The 22651-nt window shown below is 32.3% G+C and overlaps 6 protein-coding genes across 19 annotated transcripts; 3 read left to right on the top strand and 3 right to left on the bottom strand.

Moving 5' to 3' along the window:
- Window positions 1–23: 23 nt before the first annotated feature.
- On the bottom strand, window positions 24–3207 carry LOC128883238 (uncharacterized). 3 transcript variants are annotated; one of them, XM_054135389.1, is made up of 14 exons: window positions 2849–3202; window positions 2777–2791; window positions 2653–2725; window positions 2541–2594; window positions 2397–2482; window positions 2267–2339; window positions 2033–2195; window positions 1888–1982; window positions 1792–1841; window positions 1547–1693; window positions 1436–1475; window positions 1248–1345; window positions 971–1168; window positions 24–878 (listed from the first exon to the last, which is right to left on the bottom strand). In XM_054135389.1, the coding sequence occupies exons 1-14, from the start codon at window positions 2901–2903 to the stop codon at window positions 562–564; spliced, it is 1464 nt and encodes a 487-aa protein (XP_053991364.1). In that variant the 5' UTR covers window positions 2904–3202; the 3' UTR covers window positions 24–561. The 3 variants fall into 3 exon arrangements, with proteins under 3 accessions (XP_053991364.1, XP_053991362.1, XP_053991365.1); XM_054135387.1 differs by having other exon boundaries at window positions 2653–2791; window positions 2849–3201; XM_054135390.1 differs by lacking the exon at window positions 24–878 and having other exon boundaries at window positions 1029–1168; window positions 1260–1345; window positions 2653–2791; window positions 2849–3207.
- A 204-nt stretch (window positions 3208–3411) lies between these two features.
- LOC128883139 (uncharacterized) lies at window positions 3412–8681 on the top strand. 7 transcript variants are annotated; one of them, XM_054135168.1, is made up of 19 exons: window positions 3412–3823; window positions 3880–4280; window positions 4338–4450; window positions 4540–4706; window positions 4771–4835; window positions 4921–4999; window positions 5063–5119; window positions 5173–5208; window positions 5266–5491; window positions 5567–5658; window positions 5720–5855; window positions 5915–6043; window positions 6196–7156; window positions 7209–7310; window positions 7385–7486; window positions 7583–7662; window positions 7716–7845; window positions 7983–8133; window positions 8190–8681. In XM_054135168.1, exons 1-12 carry the CDS (start codon window positions 3731–3733, stop codon window positions 6013–6015), a joined length of 1566 nt encoding a protein of 521 aa, XP_053991143.1. In that variant the 5' UTR covers window positions 3412–3730; the 3' UTR covers window positions 6016–6043; window positions 6196–7156; window positions 7209–7310; window positions 7385–7486; window positions 7583–7662; window positions 7716–7845; window positions 7983–8133; window positions 8190–8681. The 7 variants fall into 7 exon arrangements, with proteins under 7 accessions (XP_053991143.1, XP_053991140.1, XP_053991144.1 ...); XM_054135165.1 differs by having other exon boundaries at window positions 7209–7486; XM_054135169.1 differs by having other exon boundaries at window positions 6196–7310; window positions 7385–7451.
- Window positions 8682–8877: 196 nt separating this feature from the next.
- LOC128883167 (uncharacterized) lies at window positions 8878–13051 on the top strand. 4 transcript variants are annotated; one of them, XM_054135248.1, is made up of 7 exons: window positions 8878–10429; window positions 10564–10662; window positions 10726–10774; window positions 11028–11091; window positions 11301–11530; window positions 11690–11702; window positions 11758–11894. In XM_054135248.1, exons 1-7 carry the CDS (start codon window positions 9079–9081, stop codon window positions 11761–11763), a joined length of 1812 nt encoding a protein of 603 aa, XP_053991223.1. In that variant the 5' UTR covers window positions 8878–9078; the 3' UTR covers window positions 11764–11894. The 4 variants fall into 4 exon arrangements, with proteins under 4 accessions (XP_053991223.1, XP_053991222.1, XP_053991221.1 ...); XM_054135247.1 differs by having other exon boundaries at window positions 11624–11702; window positions 11758–11823; XM_054135246.1 differs by having other exon boundaries at window positions 11690–13051.
- A 3121-nt stretch (window positions 13052–16172) lies between these two features.
- LOC128883481 (uncharacterized) lies at window positions 16173–16905 on the bottom strand. The gene is made up of 3 exons (XM_054135876.1): window positions 16767–16905; window positions 16524–16683; window positions 16173–16455 (listed from the first exon to the last, which is right to left on the bottom strand). Exons 2-3 carry the CDS (start codon window positions 16627–16629, stop codon window positions 16340–16342), a joined length of 222 nt encoding a protein of 73 aa, XP_053991851.1. The 5' UTR covers window positions 16630–16683; window positions 16767–16905; the 3' UTR covers window positions 16173–16339.
- LOC128883479 (ATP synthase subunit beta, mitochondrial-like) lies at window positions 16698–19660 on the top strand. Of its 3 annotated transcripts, none has more exons than XM_054135872.1 (8): window positions 16698–16917; window positions 16990–17471; window positions 17522–17687; window positions 17737–18164; window positions 18221–18296; window positions 18364–18540; window positions 18749–18808; window positions 18865–19660. In XM_054135872.1, exons 1-8 carry the CDS (start codon window positions 16818–16820, stop codon window positions 18963–18965), a joined length of 1590 nt encoding a protein of 529 aa, XP_053991847.1. In that variant the 5' UTR covers window positions 16698–16817; the 3' UTR covers window positions 18966–19660. The 3 variants fall into 3 exon arrangements, with proteins under 3 accessions (XP_053991847.1, XP_053991848.1, XP_053991846.1); XM_054135873.1 differs by having other exon boundaries at window positions 16801–16917; window positions 17021–17471; window positions 18865–19654; XM_054135871.1 differs by having other exon boundaries at window positions 16818–17471; window positions 18865–19659.
- A 32-nt stretch (window positions 19661–19692) lies between these two features.
- On the bottom strand, window positions 19693–22607 carry LOC128883480 (uncharacterized). Its single transcript, XM_054135874.1, has 2 exons — window positions 21903–22607; window positions 19693–21844 (listed from the first exon to the last, which is right to left on the bottom strand). The coding sequence occupies exon 2, from the start codon at window positions 21287–21289 to the stop codon at window positions 19694–19696; it is 1596 nt and encodes a 531-aa protein (XP_053991849.1). The 5' UTR covers window positions 21290–21844; window positions 21903–22607; the 3' UTR covers window position 19693.
- Between the last annotated feature and the right edge of the window lie 44 nt (window positions 22608–22651).

Genomic DNA, 22651 nt, shown 5'->3' with positions numbered 1-22651 from the left:
CCCTTGTCATTCAAGGACTCCCTTGTCGTTCAAGGACCCTCCCTTGTCATTCAAGGACTCCCTTGTCGTTCAAGGACCCTCCCTTGTTGTTCAAGAACCCTCCCTTGTCGTTCAAGAACCCTCCCTTGTTGTTCAACGACCCTCCCTTGTCGTTCAAGGACCCTCCCTTGTTGTTCAACGACCCTCCCTTGTCATTCGAGTGACCCGCCCGCGTGGTTCCGGTTACTCGTAGTAGTTTTTTGAGCAACACGCAAATGTGTTTTTTTAACCGAGTCTTTACGTTTACTATTACTTGTTGCTTTAACGTTTCATATATTATGTTTATTAACGTCATTTTTAGTTATTTAAATTCGTTTATCGTGAAAAAATTTTAAAACATATTTACGTGTCACTAATGTATAATAAAATAAGTAATAGGAAGAATTACTCTTTTTTAATAGACTTGATAGACATTTTTCTAAAGTTGGAAAAGTATTCCAGTGAATTTTATTAGATACGAGCTTGTGTCGAGTAGGTAAACGATTGACGATGATTGCGGAAAATATATATTTTTAAAGAAAATTATTCTTGCATGGGTGTGACAACACGCGTTGCACAAGGAATCGCTTTCTTCTTGGACATTAGTTTTATTTTTCTGGATTGCTTTACATTTTTTATTTCAAAAGAATTTTGTAACTCTTGCGATAAAATAGCACCAGAATCATGACACAGTTCATATTGAAAAAAAACATTCAAAAGTGGTAGTGTTTGAAGTAGTTCTTTAGACGGGTCTGTGTTCAATTTACTTGACGCTAAACGTATAACATTCTCAACTTTTGGAGTTGGAACATCATAATCAACTTTAAAAACTTGTGTGGGCAACAATGTCACAGGTGTGTCTATACAACAAAAAATTGAGTGTAGGTCACGAGTTTAAAGCACAACTATCACACAATAGATTGGCATGGTGTAACAGAAAAGAAAAGCAAACCTTTTGTGAGAACGGGCAATAAAGACACTTGAGAGGGGGAAGTATCGGAACTTTTATCAGATAATTCTATATTATTATTAAAGAAACAGTTTCTCGTGATATTTGAAACTGTTTTTGAAGGATTGACAGTTGTCGGCCAAATGCACACAGGTACATTCAAATCTTGCTCAGTGTATTTCATATTTATTCCATAATTTCCTAATAAAATAATTTTTCAAAAAAAAAAAGAACAAACAAAACACTAATAATATTACACTGCTTCAAAAACTATTTTTACGTTTATAATTACAAGAAATAAGAAAATCCCATTCATTTGTAACGGTTGATCCATGACAAGTGGGAGCTATTCCAATGGGAAGGGGAAAAGGAATGTATCTTGTAAAAAGCAAAAATTGAATTAGTACCAATGAGAAATGAAACAGCAACATTATTCTTTTTTTAATGATAATGAATCCTAATGTTTACATTTGTTCACAAGTTTCTGCTTGATGTCCTGCAACGTTCACTACATTGAAAAAAAACACAAAAACTTATTAAATTAAAGCTTTTTATACTCTCAAACATAAACCAACGTACGAGGTTGAGCTAATCGACAAATCGGGTGGACTATTTCCTTATAAATCCCAGCGGATGATTTGAGTGTGATAATATTACGAAGCGTGACAAAGATACTGAAAATATTATTTCTAGTTTGATTCACAATTTCCACGATAATAGGTACAACTAGTCAATGAGAAAAAGAAAAGTTGGAGAGAAAAAAGTGATTTATATTATTTACAAAAAAAAAAGAATTTTGTAAAAGAAAACAAATTTTTGCTTACTTTCACCAGGGAGAAAAGCTTGTGAATTTTTTTTTATGGTTAAAGTTAATCTTAAACATTAAACTTTAATGACAACAAGAATGTTTCTTGTCTTACTGTGTTTTTTCAAAAAATAAAAACCCAATCGTATACGAACATTGAAAAATGTACGATTTTAAAGTAGCTTGATATAGAGGCTTTTCTAAAACAACCTAGATAAATAAATATTGTTAATTTATCGATACCTCATACTTTAACGTACAAATGAAATTAAATTTGTAGCACCTAATAAATCATGATCTGTACGAGACAAAAGATCATCCATAATCGGCTTGAGAAACATTTTTTTAGTTTCTATTTGTTTTGTTGTTGAAAAAGCTTCACGTAACGCAACAAAGCATTGATGTTGGACATTAATTTTCCATCTGAAATATTTGACACAAGACAATCATTTTTTTTTTTTAATTCTGTATGTCCGAATTAATATGTTGAGTACCCGTCTCCCTTAAAATGACAAGACGCAGTGGCGTTCGCCGGTACGTTGAAGCCAAAAGGTATAATATAATTACCTAAATATTAGTTAAATGAAGAGTGATCCTTTCATATAAAATACAAAGTTTATATACCTGCAGCAACAGGCTTATTTTCAGAATCCCAAATTAAAAGACGGCAAATATAATTCACGTGATTTCCCTGATATTTTAATGTATTACTAGTATGGCGAAAACACAAAAATATAGAATGCTTTTTCTTTAAATTTTAAAACGTACACATTCTCTTTAGCCACTAAAGCGGAACAACGCTGACGTAATTTGCTTTGAAATCTATGCAGAAGCAAGATAAAATGAAGATATGACACCCACATACTAAATAAAGACTTACTCTGTATCCCAAATGCTTGACTGTAACGCCCCTTCTTCCCATTCACAAGATTCTTCACACCAAATAATTAAGTCTAATCGGCAACCACTATCCAATTGAGCGGGTACATTTAAAACAACTTCACCTGAAACTTGATCACCTAAAAATATTAAGCCACACGACAGTTCAAGTGTATCGAAAACAACAATTTTTTGACCTGCATAATATTCTAATTGAGCTAATTTAACATACACTGTTGGAGATTGTACCATTTTTTTTTAACAATGCAACAAAAAAAATGTTAATATTTTAAAATGGGCGAACGAAAAGAAAAAAACAAATTAACGTACATGCACTTTAAATGTACGGTTTAAACTAATTTATTAATATATCTGGGCTGCCGGAATAGTCTGTGGAACTCGTGTCGTTTTATTTTTTATATAAAATATCCGTTCATGTTTATTTTTTTTTCTCCCAGTTTTCCTAAACCTTTTCATTGAAATGTGTAATGTAAAATTCTTTTGAATTCATCAATAAGTAAATAAAAAACATGTATTCGATAAAATTTGCTTTTGTAGTTGAAAACTAACAAAAAGTAATTATCTTGTTAAATGCAAGAGATTAATTTGGTTTAAATGATTATAAAATAAAGAATAATGTCTTTTCTTTTTGAACATGCAGTTACACTGCTCGATGAATAGAAAACATGAGACTTTTCTTACCATAGATAAAAATAGAACTTTACATATATTTTAATAAAAAAAGAAATTATTTTTTACAAATATGTAATTGATTGATTTTTAATTGCTAGGTTTACCGTAATCTATGAAACTGTGGTTCTGAGGCATGGGACACAAAGCTTTGATTTTTTTTTGAAAGTATAAGCTTGAGCAAGTTGTTTAAAATTAAAACAGTAACAAAAAACATGTTCGTAGGAAAAAATTTGTTATTGAATTCTTATGTTACAAAAATAATCTGTGTATTAAATTAAAAAAAGACAGCATTTCCTTTTGAAGTGCTCCTTTTTGTAGATTTTTTGTTATGTTTTTACAAGAAACTATTTGTACTAACATTGAGTATATAAATTCCCACCAAAAATATGTCTTCAATTGTTTTTACACATAAAATAGTGGCCCTAGAAAAATTTTGCAAACATTCTGCAATTAAATGTGTCAAACTTTATTTAACTGATGTAAGTTGATAAAAAATATAGTGTGTTACTTGATTCTATTTAAAATAATGTTAAAGACGCCCGGACCCTTCACAAGACCGGATGAATTGGTATATTATGTTCCAAAAATAGAGGATAAATTTTTGTATATAAATCGAAATAAATCAAACGAAATAGTAGCGCGTCAAATTTTCCTTAATACTCCTTTATCTGATGTTGAAACTAGAATGTTAAACGATATTCGAGACATCTTTATTCTCCGTAGTATCCCTTTGCCAAGTTATATGGAGTCCTATTTATTACGAGCTTGTGTACATAATTTACGTATTTATGGTGAAGACCTTTATTTACAAAAAAGCTATGAACATTTACTAGAAATGATTCAATGGCGTTCTGCTAGTTTTCCCATGTCCGACACTGATCGTTTCCTTAGACAAAATTTACTGAATGGGGTGATGTATTGGGCGGGTAGAGATACGTAAGCTAACTAATATTATGCTCGTGTTGTTTTTATTTTATTTTTTGTCTCTGAAAGCTCATTTCGTCCCCTTCTTGTTGTTCGTATGAAACGCTTAGCATTCCCTATATCTTCTAACGATATTAATAAACTTATCGTTTTTTGCTTTGAATGGGCTATTCAATACCTATGTACGGTACCATTTTTTACAGTATGCATTGGATTTAAAAATGTTCATTTGTAATATCTTTTCATTAAATTTTATTGATTAACTCATTAGTTTTCCCTGGTCAAGTCGAGTCATGTTTAGTTCTTTTTGACCTAAGAAGTGTAGCTGTCAATGACTTTCCCGTAAAAATAATTCCAGAAATTATTCATCTTTTATCACGTCAATATCCTTGTCGACTGAATCATATGTATGTTTTACATGATTCTTTTTTTTTGCAGGTACTTTGATTAAAGCAAAAAAGAATCATGGTTACTGTAGTGTAATGTTTTCTTTTATTATAAGACGGCATGGAAAATCGTTCGAAATTGTCTTTCACCGATGCAACAAGAAAAAGTAACATTGACACGGTAACATTTGAATGCATTATTGTAACACATGCTTGTTAAATTATCCGTTGACAATCCAATAATTTCAATTTTTTTTTAAACATAGATACGATTTTGGTACTTTAATTTTAAAAAATTTTCTCCCAAATCAAATTGAAAAAGATTTTGGCGGTACCCGTGAAAATGTATGTTTACTTTTTTTTGCAAAAACAAAACTTTTGCGTATGTATAACATTTTTTTTTTAAAGATAACCTCATTTTATCCGTTCCCGTTAGCCTCCGGGCCCTATACTTTGTCTGAACAGGTAGAGTTAACAGAAGATGTAAAATTAAAATGACATTTGAATTAAATCTTTAGAATAGCAATTATGTCCCAAAGCCGAACGAATGGGTGGTAAGATCACACGAGAATGCTGCCATCCTGAAATGCCATTGTTTTATTTCAAACTAGAAAACACCTTCTTCTTGTCTTTCTGAAGCAACAAGTTTTATGCTACGCAAAAATTCTTTATACGAAGATAATGTGTTTAATGAGAATCTTTATAAAAGCTCAACACATGATCTTGACAATAAAACAGACAAGAATAAAAGAAAATCGATTGTATATAACGATAAAACTATAAAAATAGTTTCCGAACGTTTTGAAAGCTCTGATGGTTTCTTTTCAAAGCTAAAAAGTAAATAATCGTCTTCTTACCTATTACCTGAAATTTTTTTTTTTTCAATTTCTAAAACAACTGTATTTAAAACAGATTCGTATTCTACGCATGAAAATGCAAAGCCTTCCCTAGTTTTACGAGAGACACACTCTGTGGAGTTTTCACCTAGTCGGCATAATTTTCAAGTCGATTCGATTTCTTAAATAACAAAATTTCTTTTACAAGTTACTTTTGTTTTGTTTCTAGATGGAAAACCTTACATCACATACATCAATGATGGAAACATTTCCAAATTCAACTCTTTTCCCAAAACATCATGAAACATGTTTCTGGTTGCCATTTTTAAGTGAGACATCGTTTTCGTTTTTCCCCAATTCAAAAGGTACCAGCTTTTTAATACATTAAAAAAAAAAAATACTTGTTTTTGTTTATGTTCTTCAGAAAAAAAATCTAAAACTAAAATCTTTTTCTGCTTTAAGCGTGATAAGAAAATGATCGGAAAAACTACGCATAGCTTACCTCGCTGGCCTTTCGGTTTCTGATAATCAAAATGTTTTTTCCAGCAAAGCGGTATTTTTTATGTTTTATTCTTTAATTTAGTAGAATAGATAAAAAAGAACATAAGCGGAGATCTTTTTAGCACGTTTTCTGCTTAATCTACAAAACTAAACAAAAATGTAGTTTAGTAACGTGCATAATTATGTATGCGTCTGTGTGCTCAGGACGCATTTTTTCTAGTATGGAATTATTAGTTTTTTGAAGTTTTTTAATAAATACACCATTGAATTGTTCTTCGTCAATCCCTCACAAAGAACCAAACGATAGCTATTGGTTTATCTACACCTCCGAATAACTAATCTTTTTTATGTTTCCTACATCGAGCCTCCAAGCGTGAAAAAAAAGAAACTTCGATTTTTCTTTTAATGTCATCAAACTCTTGTAGAGCATTACATTTTTTTTTGTAAATTATTCCCAAGAAACTCAAATTTCTACTCGTCGGCACATTTTTAAACGATTTCGTTGCTTCATGAAGATAACATATTCTTTTAATTCAAAGAGAGCTTGTAACCAAAATAGGACAGAAGCTTATCATGACAAAAGAAATTTTTTTTTAATAAACATTTTTAAATCCTTTAGTAAACTTTTAATGTAATATGTCGGGAAATTACGAGTTTCCTGGTTTTAAAGATATTCTTCTCACACAATATGGTTTTTAAAATGTAAGGAAAACAAAAATTCATTTGAACAATATTTTTTTTTTGTATATTGGACAAAGGCGATACTTAGTAAAAATTATTTTATCATTTTTTTTTTTAAATCGAAAGGCAGAGTAAAACATTCTATGTTGCTTTTCGACGCGTGCGTGTCAATCTGATTTAACATGCAATTCAAAAGACGTTAACAGAAATAAAATTATTTTTCGTGTGTTAAAATGAACATTACCGATACCATGTGACGCATTACGTATATCGTTTAAGTGAAAAGCTGCATTTGATAATTTTATTCGTTTATTAAAATTGAAAGCGGAAATATTAAGGAATTTCATTATTTTACTTTTACTTAACAAAGTCTATTGGTTTTCATTAAGTTATATGTGGTCACATTCCAAATTTTATGAATCCAATAAAAGGATGCGATATAAAAAAACGAATCTTTTTGGAAGCAGTGAAACAGAAAATGACGGTGAATTTTCAAATGCCTCCTCTGGCGTGAATGAAACTTTTATGAGTTGTAGTTCAAATGAATTTATCGAGGACGATAATGAATCTTATGTATCAGTCCATGTACAAGAAGAAAACCAGGGTTTTTGCTCTTTGAGCGCTTTAGCATCCTTTTGGTATTGTTTACTTCAACATCGACTAAATTTTTCATCATCAAATAGTTTTTGCCGAATGTGTATGTACCCAAAAGTGTACTATCACATTCTCTTAGCTGGTCCCTCAATGAGCGGAAAAACAGCTTTCGCTCGTCGTGTAAGGTATGGCCAATTTATTGAAACATTCCCCACGAAAGGTATTTCAAAAAAAAAAAAAAATTATTGCCTTTTTTATGTTTCATGAAAAACATAAAAAGAGAGAGAGAGAAACAGATATTTTGTGCTTTTGTTAGGGACTGAGGTTAGTTGTGTGGAGTGGAGAGGCGTGTGTTACACACTTTGGGATACAAGGATGAATAGTTCAAAAATTGATGTATGCTTAATAAATTGTTATAAAAACAATAATTATATGTTTTCCTATTTAAGCAATTCGCGTCGCCTATTTTCGTTAATTTTCCAAAGGAATTAAGGAAGAAAAAATTGTTATTATCAAAGTATAAAATGAGTGCATTGATTTACGTGTTAGATGCCTCCAATCCGGGTCGCCTACGTCTCGGTCAGTTGACATATCAAATTTCAAAAAAAAAATTTCTAGTAGGATAGAATAGTGTTTATAAGGCATTATTTCTTCATATATTTAATTAACATTTGTAAAAAGTTCACTAAATCAGACTATATGATTTTTTTTTTTAGCTGCAAACGATATAGAACAGTTGCTTCGTCAACATCGTGACATTTCTATCGTCTTAGTTTTGGCTGTAAAAAAAAATCGCAAAAATAATATTAAATATGAAGAGGTTCAATCTAAATTAAATTTATTACAAATCGCTTATGACCGCGAATGGTAGGAATGCACACAATATTTTCTTTATTAGTTGCATACATTTCTATTTGATCTAGTGCTATATCTTTTATTTCTAATGTTACGGGAAAAGGAATTCACGAAGCTATGGATTGGGTAACGTCGAAAATTCAACTTCAAAATGCTCGTTATCCGTCGTTTAATAATTTTTTCTTGCCTTTATTGAATCATACTCATTTATGTAGCCGATTGTCTTTGAACTAATCGTTTCGTAGCGTTTCTATGAAAAAAAGAAAACGAAGAGTCGTCATTGAACTTTGTCTCGTCATGCCATCGTCTCACATAAAAAGTACTATCCACTATGTTTCGACAAAATAAATGAAATGTAAACTTTTACAAAAATAAATGGAAATCTTTAATACTTATAAAAGTTTCTTAATGTTTAATTTAATTTTTTAATGATTGTTCAATATTCGTTTTACTTTATGTAAAATGAAAAAATGATTTAATGAAAGCTTGTATTTTAGGTAATTATGAAATGCATAAAAATTTATTTCACATGAAACAAACGATGAACTTTCTACTTCTTCTTTCTTGTTTTATTTTTCTTTTTTATAAATGTGCTCAATGCTATAACTTTGAATCAAAATACGTTTTATAAACTGTGTCTCAAGTGTATAAACAAATAAATGTGGGGCCGAAGTCCCACCCTGTGTACAGACTGATTTTGCAGAAGAAAGTACTATATTAAATAAATTTTATGTACTAATTAAAACCCCAATATACAAACATAACTATATAATAGTATATCAATTTTTTTGACTATAATACTTCTTAATGAAGAGTTTAAATTTTTTTTGATAAGTGTCTATTTCGTTTTTTTTTTACTTTCTACTTTTAAGTATCCCATAGAATATTTGAATTAGGCCATCAAGCAAGTTAATGGAAGCGTTTCAATAGTGATTTTTTTTTTTTTGACTAGTCAAGATGCCGGTCGTTTGGGAGTCTTTCATGGATCCCCAACCTTTATATCACGGCAAGAACAATCAAGAGAACCTTGCAATCAATGTTCAATTCGTAAATGCAATGCGTCAATCTGTCTCCACTACAGCAAATAGTACTTTTGATCCCATTTCACAAAATGATACATTTCTTACCTCAATTGATTCTCTACCCAATACCACGCGTCAAAGCGTATCCTTTTCAATGTCACATGATACTGTTAATGTACTTTCTACAGAGTCTGACAAAACAAATATGGAAACCACGGATTCTTTACATAACACTTTGCATATAAACTATTCTCATGATATCTACAGAAATTCTTCACCAACATCGCCAGGAATATCTCAACCATTTTTTAAATCTCTCTTAGCATATAAAAATTTATGTCCCAATGTCTCACAACAAAATTTTTCGTCTAATTTATCTTCTAAAAGCGCGCAATCTCTATCTCCTCCATCTCCATTAACTGAACAATCACGCAGTAAATTAACTCCGTTTCATTCAATTAAAACTTCATTGTTGAATGATGGGAATCCTATTCTTTCATCTCTATCTTATTTTTCTACTCAAGCATCAGATTTGCAACATTCTAATCCTACAAATTTACCACTCTACTGTTTTAGTAATATGTCATCTTGTGAACAATCGCTTCAAGAACACGATTTGCTTCGATCTTCAACTGCAGAATCTTGTGTTTCGAAAAAAAATTTCAAGTCAAATTGTGAAACTGACGTAAACCAACACTTTAACAATTTAATAGAAACACAAGTTAAAAGTACTCCTTTGTTACCCGTGTTTAATTTATTAAATACAGCGGTATGGAAGGGATCTTTGATAGGGCGAGGATACTCAGGAACAGTTCATCGTGGTGTGGGTGTTAGATTTTCGGATTCTGAAAAAAATATTCAAACTCCTCAACCAGTAGCTTTGAAAATTTCTGATAAAAAAGTGATGGAATTCACAAGAAAAACTAAATTAGTAACGTTCTCTCGCGAATTTGAAGTATTAAAGTTATTATATAAAAAGGGCGTTCCAGTTCCAAAACCCTTAAATTTTTCCGTTAATACGGATGCCAACGGGAGTGTACAAACCGTTTTAACAATGGATTTCATAGAAGGATTAACATTAAGGGATTGGATAAATTCACAAACTAATTCTGTGTTATATGATAAACCAACGGATCGTACCCTTCACCCTTGCAATACACCTAAAGAAGCATTGGAACGCATTGATGTCGCTTTGGGCTTATTAGATGCTCTACAAAAATTACATGAGTTTGGTAATTTTGTCGATCTAAAACCTCGAAATATCATGGTGACCAGAGCTACGTCAGGTAAAAAACAGAACAACTCTCGCTTTCTCTCCATTCTTTTGTATTGCGTTGCTTTGTACTATGATACTTTTTGCGCTTAATAATTTGGAACCGTTTATTTTTTTTGAGTATATAACTGCTCATTTTTTTTTTAGCTGATAAACAGGCTAGCAAATGGACATCACAGTGGAAAGTTTTTCTTGTGGATATGGGAGGTGTACTTTTACGTTCGGATATAGATGCAACTGGAAAACGTAAGTTTTTTGTGTTGTAGTAGATAAACATCATTAAAATAAAAATGATTGAAACGAAACTAGATAATTTATGTCCACCGCAATCTTTCCAACAAGAAACACTCTTAACAAGGTCAGTTTTTTAGGCTTGGTTAAAAAAACAACATAACAAGTCGATAAAAAAGAAAAAACTAAGAGAGATAGACAGATAGAGGTTATGGCATCATCTCCTTCTAAAATGGAGCTAAAAATGTCTTACTGTATTTTCTACAAGATTTTTAAAAAGAAAAACATAGTAATACTATTGTAATGTATATTTGTTATGCTTTGTATTTGATATACTTTGTGTAATTTTTTGTCAATTTGTCTTTGTGTTATCTATGTAGAGGTGTGGGTGATGCCCAGGAAGCGCGTGATATAGAAATATCACCTTTACTACATCGTCAGCTAGTAAGCCGCTTTTTGTTTTCACATACGTTTTTATGTTAATAAGAGAGGAAAAACGTGCAAGGCGCATGTTTTGTACATTGGTAGTTCTTAAAAGTGTACCTTATTACACTTGATAATTTTTGATATACAAAAAACACGACGAAACAAAAAAATTTTATCCGCACGGATGTGAATTATATACCTTAATTTCCTGACTTGTTGTGTTTCAGTTAGAAACAACCTGTTCCTATATATCTCCTGAGATAGCCGCAGCCGTGATGGAGTATGAACTATTACATAATTGTTTATCAAATCATTTTAAACAGTGTACAAGAGATTATTTTAATGATCCCAAACGTCATTGGAATGATCTTTGTCGTGATGTCTATAAAGATCTGGTGAAAAAACTTATAAAAGACGGTATTCTTCAAAACACACAAAATTTCATCAATTCTCAAAGGTATGATGCAACAGAATAAATTTAAATAACTGTTGGATGGTAAAACCTCTCATGTTGAGTTATTGTGCAAACGAGTTTTTGTTGTTGTAATAGTTTTCTGTTTCATTCACGGTTAAAAAATATAAAAGATTGTTTTTTCTTATTTTTCATACATATCAGTGCATCATATGGGGTACGCGGAAACGGAAACATTTTTATAGGAGAATCCTCATCAATGTTTTCATTAGGATTGATTTTCGTTGAGTTGTTCGGAGGTCATCGAACGGGTTTAACTGGATTTCGTCATGTTCCTGTGATTTCGAACTGGTTTTCCAATCCTTCTTCAAATAAGTCAACACAAGACGATTGTGAGTTTCGTATCGCATTAGAATGGAATCTTCCTCAATTTTGTATCAATTCGAACAACCTGCCAACTTCTGCGACGTGTATGACTTTTTCCTCTGTGAATCGCATAAGACAAGCAGATGAACTAAACGTACCAATGAATTCATTTAAAAAAAAAACATGTGAAAAGATTGTCCAATGTAACGAAAATAATTCAGATGATACAGAAAAACGACAACACCTCTCCTCATTTCATGACCTTTTTAAACTGTTTAATTATCCGAAGGAAGGGTTGTTATCTGTAGCTAATGATAGAAAGAATTCCTTTATAACTTCTGAACCTGTTACCAAATTAGCTCTCTTACGTGAAACGTTTCAAAAATTTATGTTTCAGTTTTGTCAACCAGTCCAAAGTTCCTCGGAAAGCCAAATAAATCAATCTATTCCACAAAGCATGAGGTTGAGGAATCGTAAACAAGAAAATTTTGTGCATCATTTTTTTCAAAATTTGACTCATCAAATCGTTGAATTTATCCTTAATCAGTGCTTGAAATTCAAACCATCCAGCCGATTTTCATTTACATTATTAAAAGAATCGCTCGATTTACTTCGTTGTGTAGTTATCGCACTGCATGAGGAAGCTGCCTTCTTGTCTTAATAACTCTGAAACCAGAGTGCATTTTGGATAACATTACCATAGACGGTTATCCAAACTGCTATGCATTTCTATCTTTTTTTTTGTTGTTTGCTGAATATTCTTTTCGTGTACTAGCAGCATCTTTTCTTTTTTTTTACATAACAATCGCCATGTGCTTAAAGGTTTATTTATATTACAAATGCATATATCATTTCACTATATCTTCTACACATGGATAGGAATTTCTTTCTTTCTACCTAACCCAACGGTGCTTGGACTGTTTAACTTTTTTTTTTGATGTGTTCTTTTTTTTGACTGTGATTCTTTTTTTTGACGTGTTCTCTTTTTATTGTGATTCTTTTTTTATTGTGACTTCTTTTTTTTTTGGTAGTTTCTATGTAGGTTAAGCTGTTTTTTTAAGCCATTATGTACCAAATCATGGGGTTTTACGCATTATAATATATTTAATACTTTTTATATTTTGGGTGTATACACCAAATTAATTTTCATGTATGAGAAATTCTTTTAAATAAAAAAATTTGTTATAGAATTGTACGCTATATTTGCGTGTCGCACAAAAATTGTTTCCTTTATTGTAGTATTGTTTGAGAGTAGTGTCGGTTTTAAAGTCATAATAACAGGAAGTATTTGCGTTCCTACAAACGTCATTAAATGAAAATAACAATAATTAAACTAATACTTTTGCTAAGTGCGTCATGCACTAAACAAGGGTTAAACAATTGACGAAAAAGTTTGCATAATAAAATCAAAAAATATATTTTTTGGACTTCAGTTAAATGAACGTCATGCTTTGTCCTATTTTGAATGCATTGTCTTTATACGGTATTGCTTTATTTACCTACTCTATAATTATGGTGCCGCTATCACATTGTTATTTTTGTATAGAATGCGTTGTAAAAATTACTGTTTTGTAGCGAACCGGAAATTACTTTAGAACTAACTCGCCTATGAGTCGGTTTAATGATTACAAAGGAATAGATTCGCGAAAAAAGGATTTTTTGACTTAAATGGAGAAGAATATGTTTTGTTGTTAAAAAAAATTGTTTTTCCAACAAAATTTATGTATTGCCTGTTGACCAAACTACAATACGAATCAAAAAAAATTATGCCGCGGTTATACGAATATATTAAAAAAAAAAACTTGACTTGAACACATTCAAACCAATTTTTAAGATTTTACATCCAAAAAAACACACAGCAAAAAGTACAGTTAAACATTCATAAAAAAAAATATTTTCTCATAATGCCGTAACGTTAACAAAGTTTCTTAAGAAGGTAGAGTTGGTTTGAGCCGACATATAACAAATTTCAAACAAGCGCTTTAAATGTAAAGCAGATTCACTTTAAATGAAAAAGAAACATTGTCTTATGGCAGTACAAATTCAAGTGAAAGAAACCTATGCGTTTAAAAACATGGATTAAGGTTTGTATAAAGTCAACATGGTCAATACTGTCACAATCAGAAGCATTTCTTATCATGATGATACATCCTGTTCATATAAAGCTAATATCATTGTCGTCAATTTCAAAAGGCAAAACTTAATAGTATGAAAAGTTGAATAACTTATGAAATGATTTTTTCTCGTCAGCGTTTAAAGAGAGACAAGAGTTGAACAAAGTTTGAATTGTGTCAGCATTTACAGTTCAATTGAATAAAGGTTAATAACCTTTTGTGACTCGAAATCAACTTAAATACTTTTGAATGTGATGAACGAAGAAAAGCACAAAATTTGATCTGTTATACAAGAATTTTTTATTATTATTAAAAAAACTGAATTCAATACAATGTTATTCCATGAAAATACTTAACGCACTCGTTTAAAAACTGAGAGCTTTTTAGCCGTATGCCATAGCATGATGAGAATATTGTTTGATGGGAAACGGAAATCTGTTGTGTATTATTGTTTAATGAAATAACTTTTTTATTAAAAGATGACATACCTTGTTCTACGTAAAAAATCAAATTATTATGTGATTAGGTATGCCGTAGGAGTCTTCAGTGGTCGAATCAGATCTTCAGATGGTGGTCTAATATTTCAAGAAAAACATATGGAAAAAAAAAAATTGTAAATGTTCAAGTTTTTCTAATTTAATAAAGACAGTGTGTATGTGATTCATTGTATAATTTTGTCACGGGTTGTAGGGTTCGAGATTCAAGTTACAAAAAAAAAACATCGACTTATTAGTATAGTGTTGTTATTTCTTTGTATCAAATTTTTAAGAAAAATGTTTTTTCTTACTCAGTAATAGTCATGGTTTTTTGGATTTAAGTAAAGAAGAAGAAAACTTGATTAAAAGCTTAGGCGCACGCTCCCACAACGTGCTGAAAATGTTAACATCCATGTATAAAACTTCATGGTTATTTCATGCTTTAATAAAAAAATCGTTTCAGGAAGGCCATTTGGCTCTGTATGCTTCACTCTGTCTTTTAGTGTATATAGTGTATAAATATCATATAAAAGCTTCTCAGGTTTCAGCCGCGGATATTCTACTATCAAAAAAAGATTGGAACACTTTTAAAGCTGTTAAAAAACGGTATACCAGCTCAACAAGAAAAATGTTGAATTCATACAAGAAGTCATACGAGAATAACGAAAAGTGCAATTTTTTTTTAACACAAACGTGCCGTAATACTCAGCCAATGACACGTTATATTACGTATCGAAAAAAACGTAATCGGGATTCTTTCAAATCAATAATATTACGAAATCCGGGTGAGGCAGAAAAGAATGTGAAGCCTTTTAAACTTCTAACTCAAATGGCATCATCGACTTTAGTTCAAATGTCACACAATGGCAAAACCAACCAAGACACTTCAATGTTGTATGTGTCTACTCCTTTAGATACTATTCAAAAGGTAAAGCAATGTGAGACGGAGATGTCATCCAAGGAAAAAAACCTATTAGCTAACCTCTGTCAACAAACCGACTTGAATATGGAATCCTCTTGGTCCACTCCCTGCCCTGTGGAACCGTCTCAAAAACGAATTCATGGGTTGCCTTTTGTGGATCCAAAGTGTTTTTTATTGAATACCGCTACTTCAAAGTCAAAAAAAAATTGTATTGTTATTTGGAGCCCTAGTGAAAATTTATGGGAAACAGAAACTGATGATGGTATAGCAACTGACTCTCGTTTAACGTGTGTGGCAAGAACACCTCATGTCCTTTCGTCTTCAGAAAAAATACTTAAAGAAGCATCCTTGCCCTCCCACACAAAATTTCAGCGATTTAATTGGTCAGCTCACCGTAAGAAAGCGTATAGAAAGGCTTGTAGTTTGTATGAGTATGCAACGCCGCGTAAAAGTAGTCTTCGTCAAAACCCCTCTTTTATCCGTCACCGGTTACAAAAAGGCTGACGTATGTGGACTTAAAACAAACTATTAATTAACACGTCAAAATTTCTTTTGTATCTTGTAAAAATTCAAATAGGAATTTTTTGAAAACCCTACGAAAATTTCATGGGTTGTTGTTTTCGGTCTTCAACTTGATAGTTTGACTGCTAGGTTACAGTAAGAGTCTGGATAAACTAATAAATGATTCTCTCTATTTTTCTTTTTTTTCTATAGTGTTCTCATGTTAACATTTTTTAAATATTTTAAAATGTAATGTTTTAATTTTTTTCCGCAAAAACAAAATGTACACTGCTTTCGACAAACAAGCGCAGTCACCAATAGGTCTTAACGTGTTTCATTGAATTTTTAAACTATAGATGCCTTTGTTTTGCCAAAGTGCAATAGGTTTTTTTTAAAAAACTTTTACTTGATAAATAATACTAATATACAAAACCACTAGTCTCTACCTTTGTGACGATAAAGGGAATATCGGTAACTAGTTATAGTATAATTCCAAACCCATACCATCGTGAACTTCGTAATCATCAAGCGACAAGTGATCTTTTAACACATTATACCATTTTTGAAGGCGAATTTTATCTGCTCGCGTTCCTAAAGAAGAGTTTATCAACAATAAAAAACATAAAATCAAAGGTAGAAAAAATAGCAAAACAAATAACCTATTTGAGCAGCAATTAATTTTTTCAAATCCCCAACAGTATCATCTTGATTACATTTAATTCTTATTTTTTTTCCAAGACGATCGTTTACAATAACTTCGATCATAATAATGTAGCTGACTTGATGCGTATGTTGCCTGGTAAAGTTCTGGTGTGGCGGCTGAAGAAAAAGATTGTATAAAACATGTTGTAATGTATTGTTGGTATCTGTAACCTATGCATATTGCAAAGAGAAAGACTTGCCTTTTAATTAATAACAGAAAGATTAAAAAAATCATTTGAAAGTGAAGTATTATGTCGAAAACTTTTCGACTGCTTAAAAAACCATGGAATCACATCATTTCTTATAATTCCCCAAAGAATGTTTTAAGCGTCTTCACAAAACAAGGTTTAGGTAATGTAGTATTGTTGAATTTTAAAGATATTCGTTTTTTTTTGTCTGTGCGTTTGTGTATGTGGTTTGCAGCTCAAAAAACTCACGCTTCCTGTTCTTATAGACAATTCTCATCAAAACAGCCGTCTTCTGGTGACTATGGGAAAATATCTCAGATTATCGGACCAGTAGTTGATGTTTATTTTGAAAAATCTATTCCACCCATTTTAACAGCATTGAATGTCGAAATGGAAAAAGGAGCTGTCGTATTAGAAGTTGCTCAACATTTAGGGGAAAATACTGTTCGAACTATTGCCATGGATGAAACAGAGGGATTAATCCGTGGCCAGCGGGTCGTCAGCACGGGCCAGCCTATATCGGTTCCGGTCGGTTCTGGAACATTAGGGAGGATAATGAATGTCATTGGAGAGCCACTAGATAATTGTGGAGCCATCAAAGCAACATCTTATGATCCGATTCATCGAGAAGCTCCATCTTTTTTAGATTTAAATACAAAACCTCAAGTTTTTGTAACGGGAATAAAAGTTGTGGACCTTTTATGTCCTTATGCAAAGGTTAGATCTACTACCAGTAGCATCAATGAGTTAAACAAAGCTGTGTTTAGGGTGGCAAAATAGGCTTATTTGGAGGAGCAGGTTGTGGAAAAACTGTTCTCATTATGGAGCTCATTAATAATATTGCTCAAAATTACGGTGGGTATTCTGTTTTTGCGGGCGTCGGGGAACGTACTCGGGAGGGCAATGATTTGTATCAAGAAATGCTTCAAACAGGTGTCAAAAAATTTAGAGTAGCATGAATGATTTGCGTTATGTTTATTAGGCGTTATAAAACGCACTCAACGTGCAGATGGATCTTATGATTTCAATGGCTCAAGAGCAGCGTTAATTTATGGTCAGATGAATGAACCACCAGGCGCTCGTGCTCGTGTGGCACTAACGGGTCTTACAGTAGCTGAATATTTTCGCGATAAAAAAAACCAGGATGTTTTACTTTTCATTGACAATATTTATAGGTTCACACAGGCTGGATCAGAAATATCCACGTTACTCGGACGAATACCATCGTCCGTAGGCTACCAGCCCACATTAGCAACAGATTTAGGTTCTTTACAAGAACGCATAACATCAACAACAAGGGGTTCAATAACATCCGTACAAGCTGTCTATGTACCAGCGGACGATTTGACGGATCCAGCTCCCGCAACAACCTTTGCTCATTTAGATGCTACAACTGTTTTATCACGTCAAGTAATCTTTTTGTCAAAAAGATTTCATTTAAAATAATGTTGCGAACAATTCATTAGATTGCAGAATTAGGCATTTATCCCGCAGTAGATCCTTTAGATTCCATGTCCCGTATGTTAACTCCCGATGTCGTAGGTAACCGCGTTTTTAACTATCACATTTTCCACAATAATTTCGTACTTGATTACTTTTTCCAAATTAGGAGAGGAACATTATACAATTGCACGTGAAGTACAAAAAATTTTACAGGGGTATAAGTCTCTTCAAGATGTCATTGCTATTCTGGGTATGGATGAACTCTCTGAAGAAGATAAGTTAGTAGTATCTCGCGCTCGACGTATTCAAAAATTTTTATCGCAACCTTTTACGGTAGCAGAAGGTAAGAATTACGTATGGTTACAGTCTGACTTTCAAGTGTACACTTTATTGATTTTCTGATAATTGCGTATAATCGTTTATTGAGTTGTGTTTGACCATTGCTAAAAGAAAATATATTTATAGTGTTCGATTCAATATATTCTTTTCACAAATGATGCTTGCTTATAACAAAAATTTGAAACAAAAATTTAAATTTTCCTTTCTTTCAGTTTTCACGGGTAAACCTGGTCGATTTGTCGACCCTGAAAAATGCATTCATGGATTTAAAGGTTCTTTTTCTCACTGTTGTAATGCTTCCTTAAATAATACATCTTTTTTCATTTAGAAATACTAGCGGGAAACTGCGACGATCTTCCTGAAATGGCTTTATATATGGTGGGCGATTTAGATGAAGCTAAACAAAAAGCAATGGACATGAAAACCTAAGCTCCGCTACACTTCATCCACGTCGTAAATACCTACAAATTTGGAAAAATGTGCTTCATTACTTTTCTTCCTCTATTTTTATTTATTGTAATTTGCCGTCTTTTGTAATGAACAAGGAAAATATTAGAACATGCTGCTGTACTGTTTGAAAGTGACTCCGTCTTAACTCTTACATATCAGACTTTATTCTCTAGCATTTTTAATTTATCAATTAGGTGAAAAAAAAAAACATTAAGCATTCAATATGTTATGTTTTGATTGTTTTCTTCGCTGGGTTTAGACAACTCATAATTTTTTTTATATTAAAAAAAGGGTTTATAGGTTTCATATAAACGCATATTTATAGCACTCAATTTATGTCGTATCTATAATAATACATTCAAAGAAACTGTTGTTCAGAACATCTCCATATTTGCAAACAGACAATTTTATAATAGATTATATACTATAAGATAGAAACAAAATGGGCGTTTAAAACCCAGGAGTGTAATCAAGGCATCTTGGCTTAGTCTTGTAAAGGTTTTGTGTGGCGAGCATGAAAAACTAGCAATCTGCGGTTTGTTCAAATTTCACATATTTAAGGATCAAAGGAATGATGTACAACGCATTTCAATTCTTTTTTTTTGACATTCAAAGTGAAATGATATTTCTGGAAAAAAAAGGATAGCTACTATAAATAAAATTAAGAAATTTATCATTTCATGTTAAATTGAGGTGACACCAAAATGTCACGCAGGTTCTTCTTTAGTTTTAACATTAACCAGTAGATTTTGTTTTGAAAAAGTCACTGCAGAAGAAAAGTATCCTTTGTCTTTTTGATCCGAGTAACTTTTAGTAAACGTTTCTGGATTACATAATTCGATGCCTTGTAAAGGTGTGAAAGCTAAGGAAGAAGACATTCCTCCAGTACCATTAGAAGAGGCTGTAGCTGAGAAAGCTCCTACAGATTGTGTACCGCTAGAACTTAATCGGTGTTGACGACGTTCTCGCTTAACTTGAATCTTTTGTTGTTTAGCTTGAAGTCGTAACTTGGTGTGTCCAATACTTTTTGTAATCATACCCAGTGAGACGCCATCATAATCTTGACCTACTTCATCTTCGGCCTCTGGTCCGAAAACAACTCGATTTTGTAATTTGTGTATTTCCGTTAAACCGTATTTTTCTTTAGCTCGACGATGCCGCTTACCACCACGGCGACTTCTTGGAGCATCATCAGGAATAGGTAACGATTTTTTAATCGGGGCTGCTGGAGGTTCTTGAGCTTTGACAAGTGCTTGCATAATTTTCTCACGTAATGCACAACCAACAACACCGTTAGGTGACTCATGAAACGAATCAACACGAGCAGCTAAACCGATTTTTCCCGAAACTAATTTTAACGCTCGGTTACGAGTAGCAAGCGGAGTCGATTGAATAATATCACAACCATAAATAATACTTCGAACAGTTGACGTCGATGAAAAAGTTCCTGCCACCCCAGCACCACTAACAGTTCGCATAGATGCTGAAGATGAACCTATTAACATAATATTTTGAGCGGGCATTCTAGCTAAACTAACAATGCCGCCTGCATGTGTGATTAAACGAGCTGTCAGAGCACTACCAATAATAGCAGATACGTTTGGAGCTAAAATACCCATACGGGTTTCTAAAAAAGTTAAAACATCTTTCCTATGAGTAGCAAGACTCATAGCTTCCTCAGCAGCAACTAACACTTTTTCAAGATCTGATAGAGGAAGTGGTTGTCCGGTTGTCATACTAGCAGCTACTGTTACTGCCATTGTAACCGTGCTAGGTAAAATATCGCTCAGTTCAATAACTGTTAAATCTGTTTCATTTTTTATACGTTGCACTACTGCAATGTATTCTAAGGGAGAAAACACAATTGACTCTAATTCAGGTAGTTTTTTCGCATAAATATCCCGAATGAAGCTATGAACATTCAGAATGCCAATATCAAGTTTTCCTATTAAATCGTTTGCTTTTTCAACAAGCTCATATTCTTCCCGACTGAATGAATCATTCTTGTCTCGAATCCCCCCAGGATACTTTTCTGTCATTTCTCTTATTTTTTCCATTGATTCCATGAAATCCGGTTGTGAAGATATTTTTGACAAGAAACTATCAATAGATAATTTCGACTTTTCAAACAACTCAATGGCATCTGGTATTGATTCATCATCATCTTCACTACAGCTAGCATCTTCTGTTCCATTTCCTTTTAACCTATTATCTCTCTTGATCGTATCATCGAAACCGTTGTCATCGTTTTCATCATCTAAATCGGCAAGATCTTGTAAAAAAGAATCTGCTAATGTCGCCATATCCTTTACGTTAATCCTTTTTTTTTTAGAAAACCGTTGACATTATAACATCATATTATCAGAGGTCAACATGTACTGACAGCTTAATTAAGGTTCTCTACAGGCACATGCAACGTTCGCGTTGAAGTAATCTTCTAATCTTCACAAATCCATTATATCACACTTTTACAGAATTCACTTTTTTTATATTTATAAAAAAAAATATACTTCCATAAGTATAACTGGAGTAAAAAACTGTTTGATAATAAAAAAAAACATTGTCTAATTTAGACTAATAAGCCGCACGATCCGATATTTTTTTCACATTGTATTTTAAACTTTTAATGATCATAAGTCAATTGATTCAAAACATTTTAAATTTTTTATTGCATGACAAGATTGTAGCGCCAATGTTGTGTTCATCGGGCACATCAACGTTACGGATATCATTGATTATGTATTATTAAATTAATGACTACACTCGCTTATTCAATCGTCGAGTTACGAACTATTTATGCAAATACGCTTATGAAAACACCAATCTTCTTTTTGACATAAAAGGCTGCAGTACATGACCTAAAACATTTGTTAGTTATTAACAAAAATACAAATTTCAAAATAATAGAAAACGCACTTTTTTACATCTGCTACAACTTTTTAAGTCCTTAGTGCTACGACAATAATCACACTGACGAACTTCAGGAGTTTTTGAAGGTGATGTGATCGTTTCATTTGAAGACACCTTTTTTTGTATTTCCGCTAAAGCTTCCGCTTGATTCCACCGATTCGATGAACTAGGCGGATTTTGCAAGAAATTTTCATAATCCTTGATAGTAAAGTCAGTACGTTTGAACACAATCTCGTCATCCGTTGTGCTAGAAATGAAAGCGTCACCGCGTATGTCTGTTCCTGCGATTCGAGAAGCTCGAGCGTTGGATGGTAGATTCTTTATTCGACTGATGCTATCAATATAAAGGTTAATGGCCTGGTAATTATTTTTTTGTGATGGCAGCGTTAAAGGGATAATTTGATACGTTTGTGACGTTTCAACTGCATGATCTATATAATCTTGTGGTAATTTATTTTGAACTTTTTCATTGAACTGTTTTGAAAGTTTTTTTTTTTCTGATTTTAATAAAGAGTCTTGTGCAAAATGTTTTTGTAATTTTGCTCTAAAGTTTTTCTCTAATCCACTGAATTCGAGAACTTTAACCTCATCGTTTGGTTCTCTCGGAATAAAAATATAAGAAAATGTACTGTGAAGAATATTTTCTAACGTATCCATGTAAAAAACAATTACTTGATGTTATGTTTGACCTATTTTATTTCAATTCTTTTTAAAAGTAAACAGTAACGAAGATCTGGTCCAGAACAGTATTTAAC

This window comes from Hylaeus volcanicus, unplaced genomic scaffold, assembly GCF_026283585.1.
Source record: "Hylaeus volcanicus isolate JK05 unplaced genomic scaffold, UHH_iyHylVolc1.0_haploid 12221, whole genome shotgun sequence".
Classification (NCBI taxonomy): domain Eukaryota; kingdom Metazoa; phylum Arthropoda; class Insecta; order Hymenoptera; family Colletidae; genus Hylaeus; species Hylaeus volcanicus.
This window is presented reverse-complemented; position numbering and strand designations above follow the sequence as displayed.